Source organism: Drosophila simulans, chromosome X, assembly GCF_016746395.2.
Source record: "Drosophila simulans strain w501 chromosome X, Prin_Dsim_3.1, whole genome shotgun sequence".
NCBI lineage: Eukaryota > Metazoa > Arthropoda > Insecta > Diptera > Drosophilidae > Drosophila > Drosophila simulans.
Window position 1 is genome coordinate 11,503,350 of NC_052525.2, and position 20,466 is coordinate 11,523,815.

General features: G+C 46.1%; 6 protein-coding genes across 7 annotated transcripts; 3 read left to right on the forward strand and 3 right to left on the reverse strand.

Annotated features, from left to right (window-relative positions):
• Positions 1 to 32: 32 nt before the first annotated feature.
• On the reverse strand, positions 33 to 746 carry LOC6725747 (chromatin accessibility complex 16kD protein). The gene has a single exon (XM_002106711.4). The coding sequence runs from the start codon at positions 622 to 624 to the stop codon at positions 199 to 201; it is 426 nt and encodes a 141-aa protein (XP_002106747.1). The 5' UTR covers positions 625 to 746; the 3' UTR covers positions 33 to 198.
• A 1,018-nt stretch (positions 747 to 1,764) lies between these two features.
• Positions 1,765 to 3,818, forward strand: LOC6725748 (LSM12 homolog A). Its single transcript, XM_002106712.4, has 5 exons — positions 1,765 to 2,477; positions 2,781 to 2,911; positions 2,968 to 3,084; positions 3,161 to 3,292; positions 3,613 to 3,818. The coding sequence occupies exons 1-5, from the start codon at positions 2,333 to 2,335 to the stop codon at positions 3,739 to 3,741; spliced, it is 654 nt and encodes a 217-aa protein (XP_002106748.1). The 5' UTR covers positions 1,765 to 2,332; the 3' UTR covers positions 3,742 to 3,818.
• A 315-nt stretch (positions 3,819 to 4,133) lies between these two features.
• LOC6725749 (pleiotropic regulator 1) lies at positions 4,134 to 5,831 on the forward strand. Its single transcript, XM_002106713.4, has 2 exons — positions 4,134 to 4,363; positions 4,422 to 5,831. The coding sequence occupies exons 1-2, from the start codon at positions 4,245 to 4,247 to the stop codon at positions 5,749 to 5,751; spliced, it is 1,449 nt and encodes a 482-aa protein (XP_002106749.1). The 5' UTR covers positions 4,134 to 4,244; the 3' UTR covers positions 5,752 to 5,831.
• Positions 5,832 to 6,150: 319 nt separating this feature from the next.
• Positions 6,151 to 10,899, reverse strand: LOC6725750 (ubiquitin carboxyl-terminal hydrolase 7). 2 transcript variants are annotated; one of them, XM_016172660.3, is made up of 3 exons: positions 9,647 to 10,899; positions 8,125 to 9,522; positions 6,151 to 8,056 (listed from the first exon to the last, which is right to left on the reverse strand). In XM_016172660.3, the coding sequence occupies exons 1-3, from the start codon at positions 10,886 to 10,888 to the stop codon at positions 7,319 to 7,321; spliced, it is 3,378 nt and encodes a 1,125-aa protein (XP_016039068.1). In that variant the 5' UTR covers positions 10,889 to 10,899; the 3' UTR covers positions 6,151 to 7,318. The 2 variants fall into 2 exon arrangements, with proteins under 2 accessions (XP_016039068.1, XP_016039067.1); XM_016172659.3 differs by having other exon boundaries at positions 6,151 to 8,068.
• Positions 10,900 to 12,526: 1,627 nt separating this feature from the next.
• Positions 12,527 to 14,262, reverse strand: LOC6725751 (probable cytochrome P450 311a1). Its single transcript, XM_002106715.4, has 4 exons — positions 14,055 to 14,262; positions 13,629 to 14,006; positions 13,171 to 13,523; positions 12,527 to 13,118 (listed from the first exon to the last, which is right to left on the reverse strand). The coding sequence occupies exons 1-4, from the start codon at positions 14,203 to 14,205 to the stop codon at positions 12,546 to 12,548; spliced, it is 1,455 nt and encodes a 484-aa protein (XP_002106751.1). The 5' UTR covers positions 14,206 to 14,262; the 3' UTR covers positions 12,527 to 12,545.
• Positions 14,263 to 16,591: 2,329 nt separating this feature from the next.
• Positions 16,592 to 19,361, forward strand: LOC6725752 (probable cytochrome P450 318a1). Its single transcript, XM_002106716.3, has 7 exons — positions 16,592 to 16,983; positions 17,046 to 17,237; positions 17,387 to 17,587; positions 17,981 to 18,050; positions 18,103 to 18,418; positions 18,481 to 18,970; positions 19,092 to 19,361. The coding sequence occupies exons 1-7, from the start codon at positions 16,815 to 16,817 to the stop codon at positions 19,265 to 19,267; spliced, it is 1,614 nt and encodes a 537-aa protein (XP_002106752.2). The 5' UTR covers positions 16,592 to 16,814; the 3' UTR covers positions 19,268 to 19,361.
• Positions 19,362 to 20,466: the final 1,105 nt, after the last annotated feature.

The following is a 20,466-nucleotide window of genomic DNA, read 5'->3' on the forward strand; positions in this document are numbered from 1 at the left end:
CCGCGGATCTTATGGTCATTTGGAGGACGCAGTGCTCTTATGCTTCTTTATTAATCAGTGGTTCTATAAACAATTTTACACTTATCGTCTAGTCTAAAATTAAAGATAGCAAGGTGGCATTAAAATCAGTCGGTGTTTTGATGGATGGATGGATGATCCACTCAATTTCCGTGTAGAGAAATACATCTGCATGACCGTCTATTCATCAGACTCCGATCCCGATTCGGACTCTTCTTCGTCGTCGTCGTCGTCATCATCGTCGTCGTCGTCGTCGCTGCCGGCGGAGCGATTTAGTCGCAGCATCTCCTGGAACTGATGCACACGAATCTTCTGCGGCACGATCTGCAGCAGAAACTCCAGATTCTTGTTCTTGTTGACCACCTGGGAGAGGTGCTCGTACTTGAGCGTTTCGCCCGGTCGCTGGCTAAATTCCTCCGTGTATGCCGCACCCGCCAAATGGCGAACGAATAGCTCCGTGCACTTGGTCATCAGGAAGAGCACCTCGTTGGTGATCAGGCCCGTGTCCATGGAGCTCTTCATGATCGTACGCACGCGGCTGAGGGGCAGAAAGGTCTCCGCGGTCGGTGGACGCTCCACGGGCGGTTGGCTCCTTGGTTCGCCCATTTGTTTATCTAATTCCCAAGCAAACTATGGCTTGGGAATTTTTGGTTTTAGAGCTGGGCTCTCAAGCGGAGCTGGGAAACTATCGATGCTACCATCGAGGAATCAAATTCGTAACTTTCTGAGCCACTATCGATTCCTTTTTGTCGCTATCGATGGGTATGTATATAGATCCCCTAAGATACTGGAATGTAACTATACCCACGATTTGCACTAGCCATTAGGAGAAGCATACATCAAATTTTCTTTATATCAGCATTATATAATTCTAAGAACAAATAGTACCTACATTTTTATGTTTGCCATAGCGACAGTCTGAGCGCTTGTTTGGCAAAGCTAGACTTATAATAAGTAACCGAAGGGCTTCCCTTAAAGCGAACAATGCTGACATACTTCTATTTTTGAAAAAGAATTGGATTTACAGAATAATATTTTGGTTATTTTCTTAGTTAAATTGACTTGAATGTTCTTTTTTCGTTGGAGAGCTGTTCTCCCATTTAGCTTCTTATATTATTATTTTTTTAAATTTTGTTTATCACACTGCAAGGTAAAAATAATTTTGATCTCTAATATTTGAAGTTATAGTTATAGCAATAAATATATATAAATCCATTCGGAAGTGCCTATATTTTCAATGATTTCAATAATTTAAAAAAAAATGATACTATTGATCGTATCGAATGTTTGCTCTCAAGACATCGAAAATATCGAATGACTACATTATCGAAAGTTTCCCCGCTCTAGCTCGACTAACAAGTATCGATAAGGACGATGAAACGGGAATTCGCCCAAGTAGCGTTTGCCGATATGCTATCGATAGTCAAAACAAGTATTTAATATAAGTTTTCAAAATATTTCAATTTTATGTGGAAAAACAGCTCTAAGCAAATACCTTTAAGTCAATCAAGAGATTAGGATTAAAATGTTTAGGAACTGCACGATTTATAAGGAAATATTCAATTGCAAGAGCATTTAGACAAGTCAATATTATCTACATTCTATCTTTTCAGTATGCAATCAACTTTGTATTTTCACACTAATAGCTTAATAATCTGCCTTAATTTTTGCACTCCCATATAATTATAAAAAAGGAATTATTATTGCACATGATTTGCTTGCAGCAATGTTGCCAGCCTTTCGCAATCGATGACTATCGAACCTATCGCTGCGCGGCATGTGCAACACTGCGTTTTCTGCCCCCTTTTGGCTGTTGTTTCGTGTGTTGACCAATAAATTTTTCGGGTACTTTTCCAACTTTTCAATTACCGAACCGCAATTGCCGCCAAAATCGATAGCCGATAGCTAGTCAAGCGAGTAGGCAGCGAATTTTTTGACAATTCACGCAAGGATCAGGAGCAGTGGAAGCAGGAGCAGGATCTCGACCAGATCGCCAGGAAGCGACATTTCCATTGGAGCGGTTTAAGTGAAAGCGAGGGAGCTGCACGGCACGAGCGAACGAGACAGACAGACGGCGAGAGTGAGAGCGAGCGAGAGAGATAGTGAAATCCTTTCGAGAATTCCAGGAATTCAAGCATCCAAAACAGCTGCTGCTGCCGCAAAATCATCAACATCATCTCCGCTTGTGAAACGTTGTTCAAACAGCGGCGTGCCAACAAACCAGTATCGACATTTAGATCTAGATTCAAATCCCCTATCCACATAGCTTGTGGGTGCACTTTTCCAGTTGGCCAATCTCAACCAGCAATTAAAAATGGCCGCTGCCGCTGCGGGCGCAGTGAATGCAGTGAACGACTGCTTCAGCATCGGATCCACAGTCGTCTGCACGACCTGTTTCAACGAGGAGGTGGAGGGCGAGGTGCTAGCCTTCGATCACAACACAAAGATGCTAATCCTGAGTATCCTTTTGCAACAAAATCACCGAAATGCATGCCCACACACACACACACACACCTTGCCCGCCGGGTGAAAGCGAGCACTTTCTCCGGCTGTCCACAGGGATCTGTTGGATTGTCTGTCCTTTAGATTCATATATAATTCTAATTCACACTCATCTTAACTGATAGTATTTTCATATCACCTATCTCTTATCAAACTGATTGTTTACTGCTTGACAATTTGGTTGTCCGTGCATCGTATATCTTTGCCCCTGGCTTTGCCCCCGCCATTCCTGCTCTTCTCTTCCCTTTCCAACCGCATAGAATGCCGATCCAAGTCCACGGAGGAGCTGAGTGATATCTACGCGATGAACCTCTCGCTCTGCAGCAACGTGCAGGTGATCAAGGAGTGCAACGGCAACTTTGATGATCCGCAAAAGCTTAATCTGGAACAGGTAAGCATGCCAGGCTCTGCCCAGAAAGACTAGAGCATCTTTACCCACTTAAACAGGTCAAAATGCGCCTGCGGAAAACAGTTGAGCGAAGACAGGACTACTTGAAGTCCAAGAATGCGGATGTCAGTCCAGAGGCACAGGAACTCTATAGAGCGATAGCCAAACAATACGGGGTAATGACCACTTGCACGATGCCTTGGATATCATCGTTAATCATTGCCATTCCTATTGCTATTTTGTATTTTGTAGTACAATGAAGTCTCCTGGCAAGGACTTAACATACAGATCCTAAATGAAGTCACCATCTCGCCGCCGTACCGAGTGGACAACGTGGTGTCCAGCTCGAACAACGAAACTTCATGCAACTACATCAAGCGCATCGTAAGCAATTGCCCAACCGCAGCAACTTCAAACAAACTGTCATAAATCGGATATTAAGTTCGTAAAATCTTAGATCAGCTTAAACAACGATTTAGTTAAATTAATGTTCAGAACATTCTAGATCCGCTTTATAGGTTATTCACATGTCAAGCGAGTCCTAAATATTTCAAGTACTTCCAAATGTGGTTTAGGGTTTGATATTATAAACATACCAATGCACAAAGTTGCGGTCAAAGATATAATGTTTTATGACAGAATTGTGGCAGGTCGGCGATGTTTTGCGTTCATTAGTTAATCCTTACTCCATCTTTAATCCCCAGATCAAACAGTTCTTCAACACGAGGCCATCGCCGGTCCCGGAAAGCGGAGCTGCGGCCAGCACCTCGTCACCATCGGTGTCTCCCACGTCCTCATCTCTTGCATCTGGATCGCCGGTTCCCGCAAACTAATAATAAGCTGCAAAAAAAAAAAAACAAACAAAACAAAACAGAAAAACAAAAAAACAGAAATGTGCTTCAAAAAAGAACATATTTGTTTTTTAATCTATCGGTGGGCGGATCAAGTTAATACTTTCATGGGATTTCGATAAACGATTCTGAAATCGTTTATTATCCAATCGCTTTTATAAAGCTTTGATTTCAGGACCCACAATTTCTCATATCGACAAAGCTGTGAAAAGTTAAATCAATTGTTTCTTATTGTTAGATAATTCTATTAGATATTTTCAATCAGATATTAGAAATTTCAAATTAGATATGTATTTACAAAAATTCATTTAAAGTGTTAATCGAATTTGCCTTGAAAATGGATGCTAACATTTGGCTATAAACAAGCTAGCAGACATCACTGTTCGATAACCGATAGCCCGATTGTTGTGATTGGCTTGTGGTCAGCTGCAAAAGCCGCGCCGCATTTTTAACAAATTTAGCGAATAAGCAATAAATAACAAACAATGGCCACGGAAGAAGTGCAAAAGCACAGCGTGCACACGCTGATATTCCGCTCCCTAAAGCGCACCCACGATCTGTTCGTCTCCAACCAGGGAAATCTGCCCGAAATCGACGAACGTTTGTGAGTATACTGGAGTTTGCAACTTACGCATTGGTTATTTATGTTTTTCCCGAAACAGAGAGAAGTTGCGTCGTTCCATCAAGGCGAAGGATGGGTACGGCCTTGTGCTGGACAAGGCGGCGAAGATCGGCGAGGCCAGGAAGGCATCAGGAGCCCAAACGCCGGGCGACAAGCCGCTGGCCATCACCGATGGCAGTGCAGTGGATGCGGCCAGCGCCGCCGGCAGTCTGGTTAAGTACAATGCGGGCGCCAGGCCAGCGGAGAAGACAGCGCCACTGGTTGCCGGCACACACACATCCCTGGTGCGCGCCTCCCTGGCGAACAGCAATGGTGATAAGAGCGCCAACGGCACCATCGCCAGCCATCTGCAATTGATACCGAAGAAGGCGCCCAGCATACCCAAACCCAAGTGGCACGCACCCTGGAAGCTGTCGCGCGTCATCTCCGGCCACTTGGGCTGGGTGCGCTGCATCGCCGTGGAGCCGGGCAACGAGTGGTTCGCCACCGGCGCTGGTGATCGTGTGATCAAGATCTGGGACCTGGCCAGCGGCAAACTGAAGCTCTCGCTCACCGGTCATGTGAGCACTGTGCGCGGTGTGGCCGTCAGCACGAAGCATCCGTATCTGTTTAGCTGCGGCGAGGATCGGCAGGTCAAGTGCTGGGATCTGGAGTACAACAAGGTGATACGGCACTATCACGGTCACTTATCGGCTGTTTACTCGCTGGCCCTGCATCCCACCATCGATGTGCTGGCCACGTCCGGTCGCGACTCCACTGCCCGCATCTGGGATATGCGAACCAAGGCGAATGTGCACACACTGACGGGGCACACGAACACGGTGGCCAGTGTGGTGGCGCAGGCCACCAATCCGCAGATCATCACCGGCTCCCACGACTCCACGGTGCGTCTGTGGGATCTGGCCGCCGGCAAGAGCGTCTGCACGCTGACCAATCACAAGAAGTCCGTGCGGAGCATTGTGCTGCATCCATCGCTGTACATGTTCGCCTCCGCCTCGCCGGACAACATCAAGCAGTGGCGCTGTCCGGAGGGCAAGTTTGTGCAGAACATATCCGGCCACACGTCCATTGTCAATTGCATGGCGGCGAACAGTGAGGGCGTGCTCGTTTCGGGCGGCGACAACGGCACCATGTTCTTCTGGGACTGGCGAACCGGCTACAATTTCCAGCGCTTCCAAGCGCCCGTCCAGCCGGGCTCCATGGACAGCGAGGCGGGCATATTCGCCATGTGCTTCGATCAATCGGGCAGCCGGCTAATCACCGCCGAGGCGGACAAGACAATCAAGGTGTACAAGGAGGATGACGAGGCCAGCGAGGAGTCGCATCCGATTAACTGGCGACCGGATCTACTGAAGCGTCGCAAATTCTAGAGACCTAGTTTTTAAGCCTAACCACATAGACTACGATTTTCCAAACGATTTCATTAAAAAGTACTTTAAACACGCTCGAATCTTGGAGTAAACAAAACCACCGAATGGAGTTTCCAGTCAAGAATCCTGCATCCAAGTGCAGAGGGAAATGAAAGCGCTGTCCAGTTGAATTCTTGGTATTTTTATTGGGTTTCTGTTTCGTTTTTCGTTCCGTTTATTTTGTACACATAAATAGAATTATTTGCTGCATAAATAATAATAGCATAAGCAGTAGGTTAATAAAATATGATTTCTTGTTGGCTCTTTTCTCATTTGATTGGGTTCTTCGAAACGGAAACGGATGCGGGCGCGGATCTCGATTCGTTCGCTATAGTTAACAAGGAAAGAAAAGCACTAAACTGTGTATTATTGTAATTTATTAATTAATTTTATGTTGTCTAGTCCTTTGCATACATTGTTATCATTTCATGTTTAAAAATCACAAATAATTGTTTGAAACAAATCCTATATTTTTCATCTCCCTTACGCCTTCTTGCCATCTCTTTCGATTTGCTGCTCGAATATATGCATTATATATATATATATCCACCGCCATCGTCTTCAAGTTTATCTTGCGTCTCGTTTGGTGACTTTTCTCTTTACCTAATCGTTTTGTTTCGTTTAAAGTTAAACTTGTTACATAGTTGCGTTCATTTGTTTACAGCTCTTCCCCTCTCGTTTACCTATATCTATGTATATGCTCCTCTTGCTGGTTGCTTTCATTTAGTTTATGCTCCTTCTATGCCTTCTATTAGTTGGGGCTTTCTCTCATTTCCTTTCCTCGCCTGCTCTTTCTCTTTCCTTCTTTACATGCTCCTTTCCTTCTTTGTTTATGTTTTATTGGGCAACTAGCAACGAACGCTTATTTACACTTGGACAAAAGCGAGTTCACTTCTACTTCTGCCTGCGATTATCGATTAAACAATTATCGATTAAGAATATTATGTAGCATAGAAGAATAATTATGTAGTTGAGCCTAAGCCTAAATTGAAGTTACTTTAGTTCAAGCAATGAGTCGCTGGACTCCTTGCGAAAGCTGATACTCTGGTCAGGATTGTTCGGCGGACGAAGCGAAACGAAAACGGAAACGGAGACGAGAGAGTAAAAGGAAAGGAAGAGCGGTAAAACGAAGTAAGAAGAGGGGGAGCAAGCTTGCGCGGCATGGCGTGGCCAGTGGATCTGATCTCCAAACACTGCCGTCGGCGGCGGGGACTAATAAATACCTAAATATTACTTAGCTGTTATAGACTACAAACAATTTATATGTATAAAAGTAAAAAGGGTAAGTTCCGCGCTTGTATGTGTGTGTGTGTGGTGTCTATGAATCGTTTCCAATGATTGGGCTCTTGGTTTTCGAATTTTGAAGAACAATAAACACGTGTGGCCATGATCCCTTGCCCGCTATCCATCGCACATTCGCACATTCAACATTGATTCCTTTAATCCCGCTCCGCACGCAAACTTGCTCCGCTCCGCCATCATCCAGTTTAGAGCGTGTGTTCTCCTCATCCTCATTCGTATCCCCGCCTTAGTTGTATATTTTGATGGCCTTCTCGGAGAAGTTAAGCGAGCTGCGCTTGCGCGACTTATTGATGTGATCCAAGCCAAAGAAGGGCAACTGGCCGCTGGTCCACGAGCGATACACCTCCAGGTCAACGGGCGTATTGTCGTTCACATCCGCATTGTGGCCCATGGAGATCACACAGAATTTGTAGTTTTCCCACTCCTTGTCCTGCACATTCAGACGACGCTGGATGCGCTGCTTGACCGCACCGTACGGCTCGCCCTGGCGCGCCTTGGTTAGGAAGGGTATGCCGAATGAGTTGTACAGCTCCTTGCTGAAATGGGCCACTGGGATGAGGAACTCGTTCTCCGCCAATTGCATTTCCTCCGCCGGCACCTCCTCGATGCGAAAAGTCTTTTGAGCGCCCTGTGTGGTCGTTATGGACTCGTTGGACTTTAGCAGCGTATCCAGCGGTATATCGTCCTTGCATATCGCCACAATCTTATGATTGCTAATCTTCATCAGGCGCAACTTGCGACGGCTGTTCTCCGCAAACGAGATTTTCTTGGCCGCCTCCTCCAGCAGTCCCTTAACCGTATCGTTCTTGTTGGGGTACAGGACCAGCTCCTTCTCGTCCTTGAGGTCGCTGCTCACCCAGACGCACTTGAACTGCTTCTTGTTGTCCAGCTCGTGAATGCTGAGCGACAGCCGCTGATAGAAGATACGCTTCGTTGAGCTCTGTTTGGTGTAAGAAACCAGATCCTTGATTGTGCCCTTCAATAAATAGTAAACTTTAATGGAAAAGGCATTAATTGCATATGTATATTTACCTTAAATGTGTAGGGCACGGCATTGCCCGCCGTCTCCTTGTAGTTGTTGATGCACATGAAGAACTGCAGCTTCTGTGGATCGGTGTTCAAGCGCTCGGCCACCGCATTGGCCAGCTGATCGTAGTTATAGCGATTGGACAGCTCCAGCGTAAAGTCCGGCTCATTGGGATTGCATTTGTCGCTGAAGATGATCTCGATGCGATAGACCAGATCCAGGAAGTAATCCCCAACCGTGGGCAGGTCGAGTTTGGCGTCAACGTTTTCGCGCTCGAAGATTAGGATGTGACCTTGCAGATGATCCTGCGGTATGAACAGCGCACTCTCGATCGGCTCGTTCAGATTGACCAGCTTCTTGTCGGCGTACTCATCGTAGATGGTCAGCTCGGTGTCCGGATCGAAACCCAATTTGCTATTCACATCCGGCACCAGATCAATGAGACGGCGGGTGTGCGGCTGCTGGGTACATCCAATGTAATTGAGACGCTTGTTGCGCGGATCGTAGTACTTGATGAACAGCAGGGCTTCGGTCTTGGGATTAAAGGACGGCAGGGGACCAGGTACATCCGTCCAGGCCAGCTGCAGCCAGATGACCCACGGTTTCTGTGACGTTGATATCTGCTCGATGGTGCGCGATCCCTCCGCCACGAAATCGAAATGCAAGAACTTTTGCGTCTGGGCGGTGCACAAGTTCCACATGCGCATGCGTTGGCGCGACACACCGAAACCCCTCACGAACATGTCCACCAGCTCGTCGACAGTCTGATTTTGTTTGATGCGGAAGACGCGCGGATGGACCTTCTCCAGATCGAAGAGACGACGCTTGTGCTGCTCCTCGAAGTTCTCCTCGAGGATCACGTGCACGGACACATAGGTGTTGGCCTCGCCGCGCTCCTTGCGGCGCGCCATTTCGATGCGCTTCTCCAGATCGAGACGCTCCACCAGATCGCTTGATATCTCGCTCTCCGTTATGTCGCCGAGTACGCGATCCAACTCCGACTGGCGGATGTAGACCAGCATATAGGCATTGCTGCACTTGGCGTGGAACGAGATCTCGTCGTCCATGCCGCCGTAGTTCTGTTCGATTGCCTCCTGCTTGCGGCAACTGGAGACCACATCGTCGTCGAACTTAAACCAACGTCCGTCAGCCTTTGGATTAATGAAGACCACATAGTGCCCGCCATGGTTATCGCCCGAGTGCACCAGCACGGCGTGCAGAACGTAGTCCGCCAAGGTATTCTCGCTCTCGGCCAGGTAGCGATCCAGATTGATCTGTTCGTAGAACTCGAAGCGATCGTTGTACTTGATCGAGCTGTCCGTGACGGGATCGTACTGGAAGCGCATCAGGTGCAGATGCAAAACGGGTGGGAATGAAGTGAAGATGACGCCCTTGCTGGCTTCCTAAATTCGCAAGAAAATTACTATCTATTACTATCATGAATAAACTGGCAAATATTGTTTTAAATAGTAGCTTGGTAGCTTTTTCTTGGTTTTGGTTCAATTCTATTCAAATCCTGAGACTCACCTGCAAGCCGTGCACACCAGCATCGTATTTGTTGTCACCCTCCAGCGTTTCGGGAGCTACGTAATCCTGGAAAGACTCGTAGATATTCTTCTTATCCTTGATGTTCAGCTGGATGTCGTAGAACGTCTCGTAACGTGTGCTGTTGTAGTCGACATTCTTGCACTTGATGTACGACGACATTTTGCCCTCGAACAGACCCGGTATGGTGCCCTCCAGGATGGTGCCCTTCATCTTCGACTCGAGCTTGTCGAGCAGCACGCGCAGAAACTCCTGGACATCGTGCTGCATGAACGAATCGAGCGTTTCCCAGCCAAAGGACTTGGTTAGCTTCTTGGTGCCAACGGGACGGTCACCGAACTGCAGTTCATGGAACACACGCTGCAGCGATAATCCAACTGATTTGGCACTATCGTCAGCCTCCGTGGGTATGCGATAAACAGACAGTCTTAGCGAATTGGTGAAGTACAATGTCTGCAGCAGCGAGTTCATATAGCAAGTGGCGCCTTGGTTTTTAAGGCCAACATAGCCTGTGTGCTTCTTGGAGTCCCACAGAACGCCATGCGGTGCATCCGCAACGACGTGAACCTCCAGGGTGATGCTGTTGTTGTGCACATAGCTCTTTTCGGAATCCTTCAGCTCCTGCCAGGTGATGAAATTCGAGTAGCCATAGTCATTCTCCTTGGAGTAGAACAAATGCTTAATGCGGGCACGCGTAAAGGGCTGTGCATCCGGCTTGTGGCACTTCAAACGCAGCTCGGCAATGGCATTGCACGACCAGGTGGGCGAATCATTCTCCCCATTGCACTGCAGAAAGAAGCCGAGCGCACGATCATTGGGTATGACCATTATCCTCCATGGCAGCATGCGGACAAACACTGGCGGCGACAGTCTCTGCGATTTCAATTGTACCACATTCTCGACGGTAAAGGAGAATGTGGTCTCCGATCGGAACTGATCCTCCTTGGACTCATCGTCAATGCCCATGGCCTCGCCGTCGCCGAACGAAGTGGAGCTACTATCTGCCAATAGTTGTTGTGGCGGCATATTGCCGTTCTCGCTGGGCAATTGGGTCACTGCACCAACGGCGTGCAATTGTGGCTGGATAAGATTCTTGAATTTCGGCAATTGGGGCGGTGAATTCCGCTGCTGTTGTGTCTGTTGAAGGTCACTGGTGAGGATCTCGACCTCTTGGGTGTCCTGGGTGTCCATTGCTTCAATAGACTGATCTGTTTCTATTTCCATTTTAGTCGGCACTTGAATAGTGCTAAAATTGGCGGCACCTCCGCGGAGGATCGGATTTCTCTGGTTAGGATTGTCGCTACTCACTGGATGCGGCTTTCTACTGGACGATGGCAGCCGCTATGCGGCTTCTTCTTCGCTTTACTTTTGTTCTTGTCTTCTAACTTCGAATTTGTCCACTGAATAGCAAGTCCTGTCGTAAGCAAATGTTCGATTATAATGATGTACGCATAAGATGGGAAGACATACGCCCGCTATCGGCGCACATGTACGTATATATATATATATATATACATATATATTGTACAATGGCTGGATGAAAAGTGGTACATACGTACTAACACTCGTATGCATGTACCAACTTGCATATAGATAAATGTACAAGTCTATACATTTTGTTTTATGCAATTTGTTGCGGCCGAGAAGGAGGAGGAGGAAGAAGAAGCAGCAGCGGCGGAATCAGCTTTAAATGCGTCGCCGCTTCAGCGTCTTCTTCTTCGCTTGCTCCGCATACGCAGGGGCATGCACTTATTTTGCGTACATATGTATGTACATCCGCCGATGTACATATGGGATGTAAGTATGTATGTATGATGCTTACCTTGCTTGTTCGTTCGACCGCTCGCTCTCCGATTTTGCCGTATTGTGGAATACAACAAAAAAACAACAACAAAAAAATAAGAAGAGTGGGTGGCGGAGGATATATCCGTGGGCGGGCGGCAAGGCTGTTCTCACGCACACACGATGGTTATACGGCAATTAAAAATGAAATCGGCGATGTAACACAAATGTAACGTTGCGCACCCAAAATGTTGACAAAAATTGCAGATTCTTTGCGTATTTTTCGCCGTATGCGTGTGCTTGCCTGCTTTCTTTCCAGCAATAACTACAAATACACTCGAAGTTATGGCATTTGTATGGGTGTGTGCGTTTTTCTTTTGCCTTCGCTGTTCTCTTCCGTCGCTCCGCTTGGGGTTTTTTTTGTATTTTGTATTTTTTACGCCCGAGCGAGGGAGCACGTTATGCCGAAAAAAAAACGAAAAAACTAATGCTGTCACAAATGTTAAACTTTTGGAATTTAGAAACGAACAGCTTTGAAGTATTTAACACGGCACTGCATCGCAGCGTTAACGTATCAATTAATATTTTCGCACACACACATACACATGCAGCGCGCAGCTCGTGCAGCTGTCAAAAACGAAACGATAACGGCAGCATATGTTATCGGCGCCAGCAACGCTGCGTGCTGCTCACGCGACTATCGATAGCTACCAGGGCGGCAGAAGGTGGACAGATGTAGCTAGATTGTAGCTATTTCCTCGACAGACTCCCTCGAATTAGAGGTGGACAAACATCGATGTTGGCGGACATCAATGTTTTCGATGTTTTTGGCGATACGTACAATTTATACACTTTTCTCCTGCGTTGCGAATGGTAAAAACATCGATGATTTCTCGAAATACGTCGATAATTGTGATTTTTCGAAGACATCGATGTTGGCATCGAACGTTTAGCTGTTTTCTAACCTAGTTTAATTTAGAAAAATTGTATTTCCGACAGCATAATATGTGTTATATACTATTTTAATATTGAATATATTTATATTTATTATATTTATATATTTTTACTTAACCAGACATAAGATTTTAAAAGACCTTTTTTATTGTTTTAAAAATGACACATGTATGCCCTGCTGGGCTTTCAGAACCATTTGGGCCTGCAGCTTGAGCGGAGCCTGCTCCGGCCTCAGTTCCATTTGGAATTCCCTGACAAGGCGGGCGGTGAGCAACTTCATTAGCAGCAGGGAGTACCGCCTGCCGATGCAGACGTGTGGTCCGCCAGAGAAGGGAATATAGCTGAAGGCGGGTGGGGCGTAAGCGCCATCCTCCGGCAACCAACGTTCCGGCTTGAAGGCATACGGATCCGGATAGTATTCCTTGTCGTGCGCCAACCCGTACATGTTTATCCACAGTGTGACGCCGGCGCAGTAGGTGCGTCCTCCAATCTCGGTGGACTGCGTGGTCTGGCGTCCAGTGGTGGGCACAATTGTGTACAGGCGCAGCACCTCCTTGATCAGCGCCTCCAGATAGGGCAGCCCGTTGAGGACGTCCAGATCCATGGTTTCATCCAACGCCACATCCTGCAGCTCCTCTCGCAGACGCGTCTGCGTTTCGGGAAACTTCGCTAGAGCGTACAGCACAAACGACATGGAGGCCGTGGTGGTGTCCACTCCCTGAAAAGCATCGAATATAAAAGGAATAGATCGTAGTTAAAGGAAAACCCACCGCAAACACAAAGGTGTTGATCTCATCGCGAATTTCCCGCCGACTCAGCGATCGACCCTCGAATTTGGCCAACAGAAGCGTGTCCAGGAGATTGTGGGTTCTGCCCGCCGCGGGTTCCTCCTTATCCAGCAGCTCCTTGGCGCGCTTCTCGATCACCGACTCCATTAGGGTGTGGATCACCTGCAGCTGCTCGTCGAGATCCCGCCAGAGTTGCGTGCGTTGGAAGATCCAGTCGGACGAGAGGAGCGGATTGATCATGCGCTTGAAGAGGAGCTTGCTGCTCAGATGGAATGCCTGGATGATGGGCGAGTGATCCACGGACTGGGTGCCCAATTGGGTGCCCATTGAGGTGTCTGGAATGGGTGGGAAAACGGTGTAGTTGGTTACTACTCTAAGTTAGAGGGTATCTGATAGTTCACAGATTGAATATACAGAGCTATTAGAGCTATTAATCTCACCCACGATGGCGTCTAGGAGGCAGGCGAAGAGCGGATCAGTGACCTCCAGGAACTCTCCCCCGGTGGCCGCCAGTCGCCCGACCAAGCGCTCCACATGCCCACCAATCGCCGGAGCAAAGCTGCGCAGCAATTGAGGCTGAAAGGCGGGCGTTAGGAGGCGACGCTGCCGCGTCCAATGGGCACCATGGCTGATCAGCAGACCGTCGCCGATGAGCGGCTCCAGCTGCAGAAAGGTGTCCGCCTTGCGGAGCGTGGGATCATGGAGCGCCTGGCGCGTCTCCTCCGCCGAATGGAGGAACACCCAGAGCTGTGGGCCCAGCCAGAGGCGATAGGTGGCACCGAAGCGATCGCGCAGCTCTGTGAAAACGAGAAAGATGTCTGATGAAAGACTATTGCGGATCGCTATTGCGGAGCAAGTGCACCCACATTCCGGTCGGAGTTTGCCCACCATCTGAGCATTGCCAAGCAGTGGAAATGCCCACGGACCCGGCAGACTGCTGCCCAATCGGAGCAGTGCCCACTTCCGCACCAGGATCCATAGGCCCAGGGTGATCAGTAGCAGTGGCCACAGCGCCATGTAGCTGGTTGTGTTCTCCTCGAGCGATTCGATCGAACTGAATGGGTTAGCTAAATGAAACCTGATTGGCAGCTAATCTGTGCTGGAAGTACATTAACCCATATCAAAAATAGTTATTTTCATTGTACGATTATGATTAGCAAAAACAATGAAAATATAGAAACTGGTAGCATAGTTAATGCCATTCCCTTTTGAAAACTATAATAAAATACATTAAATGTGTTTCAAATAATTGTATTATGAATTTATCAGTAATAATACAGTTAAGCCCACATGGGCTTTCTAGGGTTAAGCACTGGATCCACTAACAGATCAACGAACTGTTAACAGTTAACAGAGGCCTAGATTAGATTATCGGATTTTACTCAGACGGCATATACTCGTATATATAAATATATATGTAAATATATATTTATAAATATGCACTTAGTTTATTGTGCCGCTGGTTTATGCGGATTATTGAATGCTAACAATCGGTATTTGCTGGCTTTTTCCATCGATCAAAGAGCAATATCTAATCTGCGACTGGAACGATTGAGAAAAGTGCAGTTGTCTGCAGCTTGAACTTTGACCTTGCCAATTTAGATGCAATATCTTGAGGCGACTGTGTAGGTAGAATGTTCCAATTAGATACTTTTATAGATATAGCCTAAATCTATCTAATTGTACGATGGTTTATTGTGAAGACACAGATATAATTATAACCTAATATCTTATTGTATTGTACATATTGTACTGCATACTTTTTGGCACCTTTGAGTATCTGAATTCACTCTCATTGCTAAAATATTGGAATATATTCGATTATAGATGATTATATTTGATTAAATTCGATTATATTTAATTATATTTGATTAAATTCGATTAAATTCGGTTATATTTGATTATATTTTATTCTATTTGATTATATTTGATTATATTAGATTATCTTTGATTATTTTTGCTTATATTTGATTATATTTGAAATTATTTGATTATATTTGATTATATTTTATTCTATTTGATTATATTTGATTATATTAGATTATCTTTGATTATATTTGCTTATATTTGCTTATATTTGCTTATATTTGATTATATTTGATTAAATTCGATTATATTTGATTATATTTGATTATATTTTATTATATTGGATAATATTTGATTATATTTGATTATAATTGATTATATTTGAATTTATTTGATTCTATTTGCCTATATTTGTTTGTTTTTGACCTAAACCATCGATGATGACCCAAAATGCCGCCCACTGTCCGCCGGGCAATTAAGAAAGCCATTTCAGTCGCCGACCAACGATGTTGCCAATAACTGTGTGTACCAGAGAACTGCAAGGGTGGCACTTTTTTACCACTCGACTCACACCCTACAATTTTGTGTGCGGGTGCTACCCGCCACGCACATCGCGGGTACTTACAAACACACAGTATAAATCTGAACATGTAGACAAGACACCCCGTTGTGCGCGCACCCGAATCAATACGGTGCTCCGCGTCGCGGGTGCCGATCACACACTGCCTAAAAAGGGATGAGTGAGAAAAACACTTGTGGGTATACCGTTAAACACATGGGTGTTTCCAAAAATACTCGGGTGTTTCCAAAAATACTCGAGTGGTCTCGTAGGTAATCGAGTCACAGACAAGATGCGTAACTCCATGCGTTTTACACTCCATACGTTTACACACTATTCTTTCGGCGTGGCTCTAGACTTTGTCGAATACTTTGTAAAATGCCCTTCATCTTATTATTATATATTATTATTATTATTATTAATTATATATATTATATAATATTTTATTATATTATATATTATTAATATAATATATATATATATATATTATATTATATATTATTATATATTATATATATTAATAACGTTATTATTATTTAAATATAGATTATAGTAAAAATAATAGTACATAATGTCACAAAATTCATTTCAAAAATTACTTTATATAAGAATATTTGTCATTAGAGTATTCAGGTAGCGACGTGTGAAAAATAAATAACGGAATGATTCGAAACGGGTGGCACCCTTTGAGTCCATCAAAGACGTGAGCACGAAATTTTTCTTGGGTATTCCCTTTTACCCTTCATTTCTTATACCCGTCACGCTTCCTCCCATACAAATTTTAGGCGTACAAAAAATGACCAGAGAACTGCAGCCCGCATACAAAAAATGACGTGCGGCCGATCGTTGACTGTGCGTCCACTCACCCAAACGGCTCTTGCGCAGCAGGCCTCGGGTGGTTTTTTTACTCGTAACAAAAACACAACGTCGGTAAAACACTCGAGTATTTTGTGTTGCCGCAAGTAGGGTGTCAAAAAAAACGGGGTGCCTAGAGTACCGAGTGTTTATCGGGTGGACGTAGAGTGCGAGTGGCGGGCTGCAGTTCTCTGGTGTGTACCACATTTCGGCAGTTGTCAACTGTTGGCCCAACCGATCGGTTCGCCACCTCCATTGGAGCCACCACCAAGCCACAGAGCCAGCAAACCCCCAACCTGAGCCACTATTACCACGTCGATTGCAAGTGTGCTGCCTACAAAGCACCACATTAGGCCGTAAATACGCGGCGTGGAATCGCTGGCCATTTGTGGTAGCGACACTACCGATGATGCACCTGAACGTGGCCCTTTGGGCGTGCGGCGCCCTTCTGGCGGTGCTCCTCGCCTGGCAGCAGCGCAAGTGCTGGCGGCTCATCTGGCAGCTGAACGGATGGCGCGGAGTGGTCCAGCAGCCGGTGCTATGGTTCCTGCTCTGCATCAATCTGCATCCCAACAGTTGAGTGAGAAGAGTGGCGGCCATTGGAATAGTTTCTTATGTGGCTGGCATTCCATTGCAGGCATTCTGGAGAAGGTATCCCAGTATCGGGTGCACTTCCAGCGCCCGCTGGCCGTTCTCGTGGGCACCCGAGTCCTACTCTACATCGATGATCCGGCCGGCATGGAATGCGTTCTCAATGCGCCCGAGTGCCTGGACAAGACCTTTCTGCAGGATGGCTTCTTTGTTCGTCGCGGTCTGCTTCATGCCAGAGGTAAATAGCTGAATAGCTGAAAAGCTAAATAGCTAAATAGCTGAATAGCTTAATAGCTTAATAGCTGAATAGCTGCATAGCTGAATAGCTGAATAGCTGAATTGCTGAATAGAAATTTGAAAACAGCATTATTATCCTCCAAATTGAAGGGCAAAAATGGAAGTTGCGCCGCAAGCAGCTGAATCCCGCCTTCAGTCACAATATCGTGGCCAGTTTCTTCGATGTCTTCAATTCCGTGGGCAATCAGATGGTCGAACAGTTCCAATCGCAGCCGAATCTCCATGGACAGGCGGTCAAGTTCACGGCTGCCGAGGATTTGCTCAGTCGAGCTGTTCTCGAGGTGTCCTGCTGTAAGTAGCATTGCTAACTAGCATTAACTAGCAGCTAAAAATAAGCAATGAGATCTTAAACTAACTAATTAACTGGCTTAATATGCAAGTCAATTTATTTAGCAATCGATTTGTAAATCATCAATTAATTGCAATCAACCTCCAACTGGAGAATCCGTTGCGGAATTTATAAACAAATTACTAATTGCATTTACTGCCCTTCGAGGGGCGACACGTTCCCACCGTTTCCATGCGACTCACGTAGCCGGAATCCAATATGAATGTGGCTATATACCTATATATATAAATGTATATATATAACTATTTATATTTATTTTATGAGTATTTGATTGAATTTGTAGTTTATAATTTTGTGTGATTTTTCCGGCATGGAATCGTTGTACTCTCTTGCAGTGACCATCATGGGCACTCCAACCAATTTCACGCAATTGGATGACGCGCACATTGCCCACAGTTACAAGCGGTGAGTGGAGATGACTCCTTGCTAACACAACTAACATTCCAATCCCAACCAGACTGTTGGAGATCTCAGCCGTTCGGGTGGTGAAGCCATGGCTACAGATACGCCAATTGCATCGGCTATTGGCGCCGGAACTTTACGAGGAGTCCAGAAGGTGTGCCAAATTGCTGGAGGATTTCGTCGGCGGCATCGTGAGGACGAAGCATCGCAACTGGCGGCTAAGGGACGCCGTTGGCGGTGACAAGTCTGGAGAGGATTCGTCCAACGGCTGGCAGAGGCGCATCTTCATCGAGCAGATCTTTCAGCTGGCCGCCAATGGAGAGATGACGCTCGAAGAGATCATGGACGAGGCACAGTCCATGGTACTGGTGGTGCGTCTCGAAATGTGATGTTTAATATGCATTGAATAGGATACATTTACTCCCGTTTCCAGTCCTTTGAGACGGTGTCCAATAGCATAATGCTGGCCCTGCTCTGCTTGGCCACCAACAAGGGCGACTGCCAGCGACGCTTGCTGGCGGAGATCAGGGCACTCGTGCCGGATGGCGGCCAGGTGGGCTTGGAGCAGCTGCAGCAGCTGCGCTATCTGGATGCCTTTGTCAGCGAATCGCTGCGCCTCTTGGCCACCGTGCCGATGAATCTGCGCCACGTCAGTCGCGATTTCCAACTGGCGGGCAGGCAGTGCGAAACGATCGTGCCCCAAAACAGCATCGTGGTGCTGGACACCTTCAATATGCAACGCGACGAGCGCTGGTGGGGCGCCAACGCCAAGCAGTTCGATCCGCAGCGGTTTCTCGACCAGGAACAGGAGCAGCTGTCCCAGGGGCAGAACGGCTCGGGATCGGGAGAAACAAGGAGGCAGCGCGATCGGCGACACTCCTACAGCTTCCTGCCCTTCTCCAATGGACTGCGATCGTGTATCGGTGAGTTGGACAAAGTAACACGACTATCGGATACCCATTAGTGAGCTGAAGATCGTGAAGATTATAAAGATTGTTGACTACATTTTACGACCATCTTATTTGTTTCTTTTTATCTTTTTAGGTCGTCGCTATGGACTTTTTATCATGAAGGTGTTCCTGGTCAAGCTAATCTCCAACTTTGATTTTCACAGCGATTTTGAGCTGGAGAAGCTGCAGTTTGTCGAAAACATATCGCTAAAGTTCAAAAACGCCGATGACATCTTGCTGACAATCCAGCCACACAAGCTGTCCACTTGAGATGCATTGTTTTCCCACTTTCCAAATACTATAATTGCACTTTTTTTTGTCATGTTTATAAATAAGTTAAAATGTAATAAATAAGCTTATGCAATAAATACCCTTATTTTTATAGCACTTAAAAATATACTACTAACTTTTCCCAACTATTTGAATTTTTGTGCAAAACTTTTGAAGTTCGTCGAGCTGAAAGCTTAGTTAAGCTTGCCACCATTGCAACTTGACCCATAGGTGGCGCTGGCTACAGAAGTTTAAAAATGAATATATATTTGAAATCTATATATATTCAACTAATAATATTAAATATTTTTAAAGCATTTTCAAAAGCATTTTGAAAGCAAACATTTCTGTTATTTATGTAAAGCGTTGTATGTGTTTTGTGCACCACCAAACTAAAGAGGACTAAAAAGGATTCAGCAAGGATAATTTGTTTTTCAACAAAAGATCAAAGGCCCTACTTGTCGACTTGAAGTGGAAAATGGGCGTGAAACTGAGTCGGCGGGGGCAAAACTGCAGCTGTCATGGGTGGCGACAAATGTCGGGCGATTGCCGAGCACACGCGACTGCTAATGTGGCAGGACATGGCGAAAGGACTCGACTCGTACGTACGTATGATAATATGCCACAACTGTCAGCAATATTTCCGCTCAGCTCCACTCCGTCGCCGGGTTTTCCGCCAGATTTGCCCGTCACCTATGCCTGCATAGCACTAGTACCAGCTAGCTTACCTTCAGTAACTTCAGTGCCTTCAGTGCCGGGCACATTCACATATCATTGTCAGGACTCGAGTCCTTTTGACTTGTCTGAAGAGTGGCGTCCAAAGAGCGTCCAAAATGCTGGCATCGCCTTAGCAGCTAAACGACAACAGCAGCAGCAGCAGCGGGAGCAGCAGGAGCAACATCAACATCAGCAGTCAGCCGAGTGGCATCATTATAACTTGGTCTACACTGCGCGAAATCCGACAAGGATCTCACTCATCGCAGCGGGGGGAGTTCTCGGTGGAGGCATCTTGTTATTTTCCAAATCATTCAGACAAGTGCTCTCACGAGTGAGTTTGGGACCTGGAAACACAGAGCACATGGCTTTTCTGCCTATAAACCGAGAGATCTATGCATTAGTCTGTTCGATTCTATGCACTTATGTATGTTCTTTATAGTTACGCATAGTTAGTTGCATCAAGAAACTTCTAAAATGGGAAT

What these genes read in the sequence shown, in the direction of transcription:
- LOC6725747 (XM_002106711.4), bottom strand. Translation starts at nt 624, where the DNA reads ATGGGCGAACCAAGGAGCCAACCGCCCGTGGAGCGTCCACCGACCGCG.
- LOC6725748 (XM_002106712.4), top strand. Translation starts at nt 2,333, where the DNA reads ATGGCCGCTGCCGCTGCGGGCGCAGTGAATGCAGTGAACGACTGCTTC. An exon ending in CACAAAGATGCTAATCCTGA is followed by an intron (nt 2,478 to 2,780) that starts GTATCCTTTTGC and finishes CCAACCGCATAG; the next exon opens with AATGCCGATCCAAGTCCACG. An exon ending in CGATAGCCAAACAATACGGG is followed by an intron (nt 3,085 to 3,160) that starts GTAATGACCACT and finishes TGTATTTTGTAG; the next exon opens with TACAATGAAGTCTCCTGGCA.
- LOC6725749 (XM_002106713.4), top strand. Translation starts at nt 4,245, where the DNA reads ATGGCCACGGAAGAAGTGCAAAAGCACAGCGTGCACACGCTGATATTC. An exon ending in CCCGAAATCGACGAACGTTT is followed by an intron (nt 4,364 to 4,421) that starts GTGAGTATACTG and finishes TTCCCGAAACAG; the next exon opens with AGAGAAGTTGCGTCGTTCCA.
- LOC6725750 (XM_016172659.3), bottom strand. Translation starts at nt 10,888, where the DNA reads ATGGAAATAGAAACAGATCAGTCTATTGAAGCAATGGACACCCAGGAC. An exon ending in CTGGTGTGCACGGCTTGCAG is followed by an intron (nt 9,523 to 9,646) that starts GTGAGTCTCAGG and finishes TTGCGAATTTAG; the next exon opens with GAAGCCAGCAAGGGCGTCAT. An exon ending in CCGTGCCCTACACATTTAAG is followed by an intron (nt 8,069 to 8,124) that starts GTAAATATACAT and finishes TATTTATTGAAG; the next exon opens with GGCACAATCAAGGATCTGGT.
- LOC6725751 (XM_002106715.4), bottom strand. Translation starts at nt 14,205, where the DNA reads ATGGCGCTGTGGCCACTGCTACTGATCACCCTGGGCCTATGGATCCTG. An exon ending in CCTCCTAGACGCCATCGTGG is followed by an intron (nt 13,524 to 13,628) that starts GTGAGATTAATA and finishes CACCCATTCCAG; the next exon opens with ACACCTCAATGGGCACCCAA. An exon ending in TCAACACCTTTGTGTTTGCG is followed by an intron (nt 13,119 to 13,170) that starts GTGGGTTTTCCT and finishes GATGCTTTTCAG; the next exon opens with GGAGTGGACACCACCACGGC.
- LOC6725752 (XM_002106716.3), top strand. Translation starts at nt 16,815, where the DNA reads ATGATGCACCTGAACGTGGCCCTTTGGGCGTGCGGCGCCCTTCTGGCG. An exon ending in CACAGTCCATGGTACTGGTG is followed by an intron (nt 18,419 to 18,480) that starts GTGCGTCTCGAA and finishes TCCCGTTTCCAG; the next exon opens with TCCTTTGAGACGGTGTCCAA. An exon ending in TGGACTGCGATCGTGTATCG is followed by an intron (nt 18,971 to 19,091) that starts GTGAGTTGGACA and finishes TTATCTTTTTAG; the next exon opens with GTCGTCGCTATGGACTTTTT.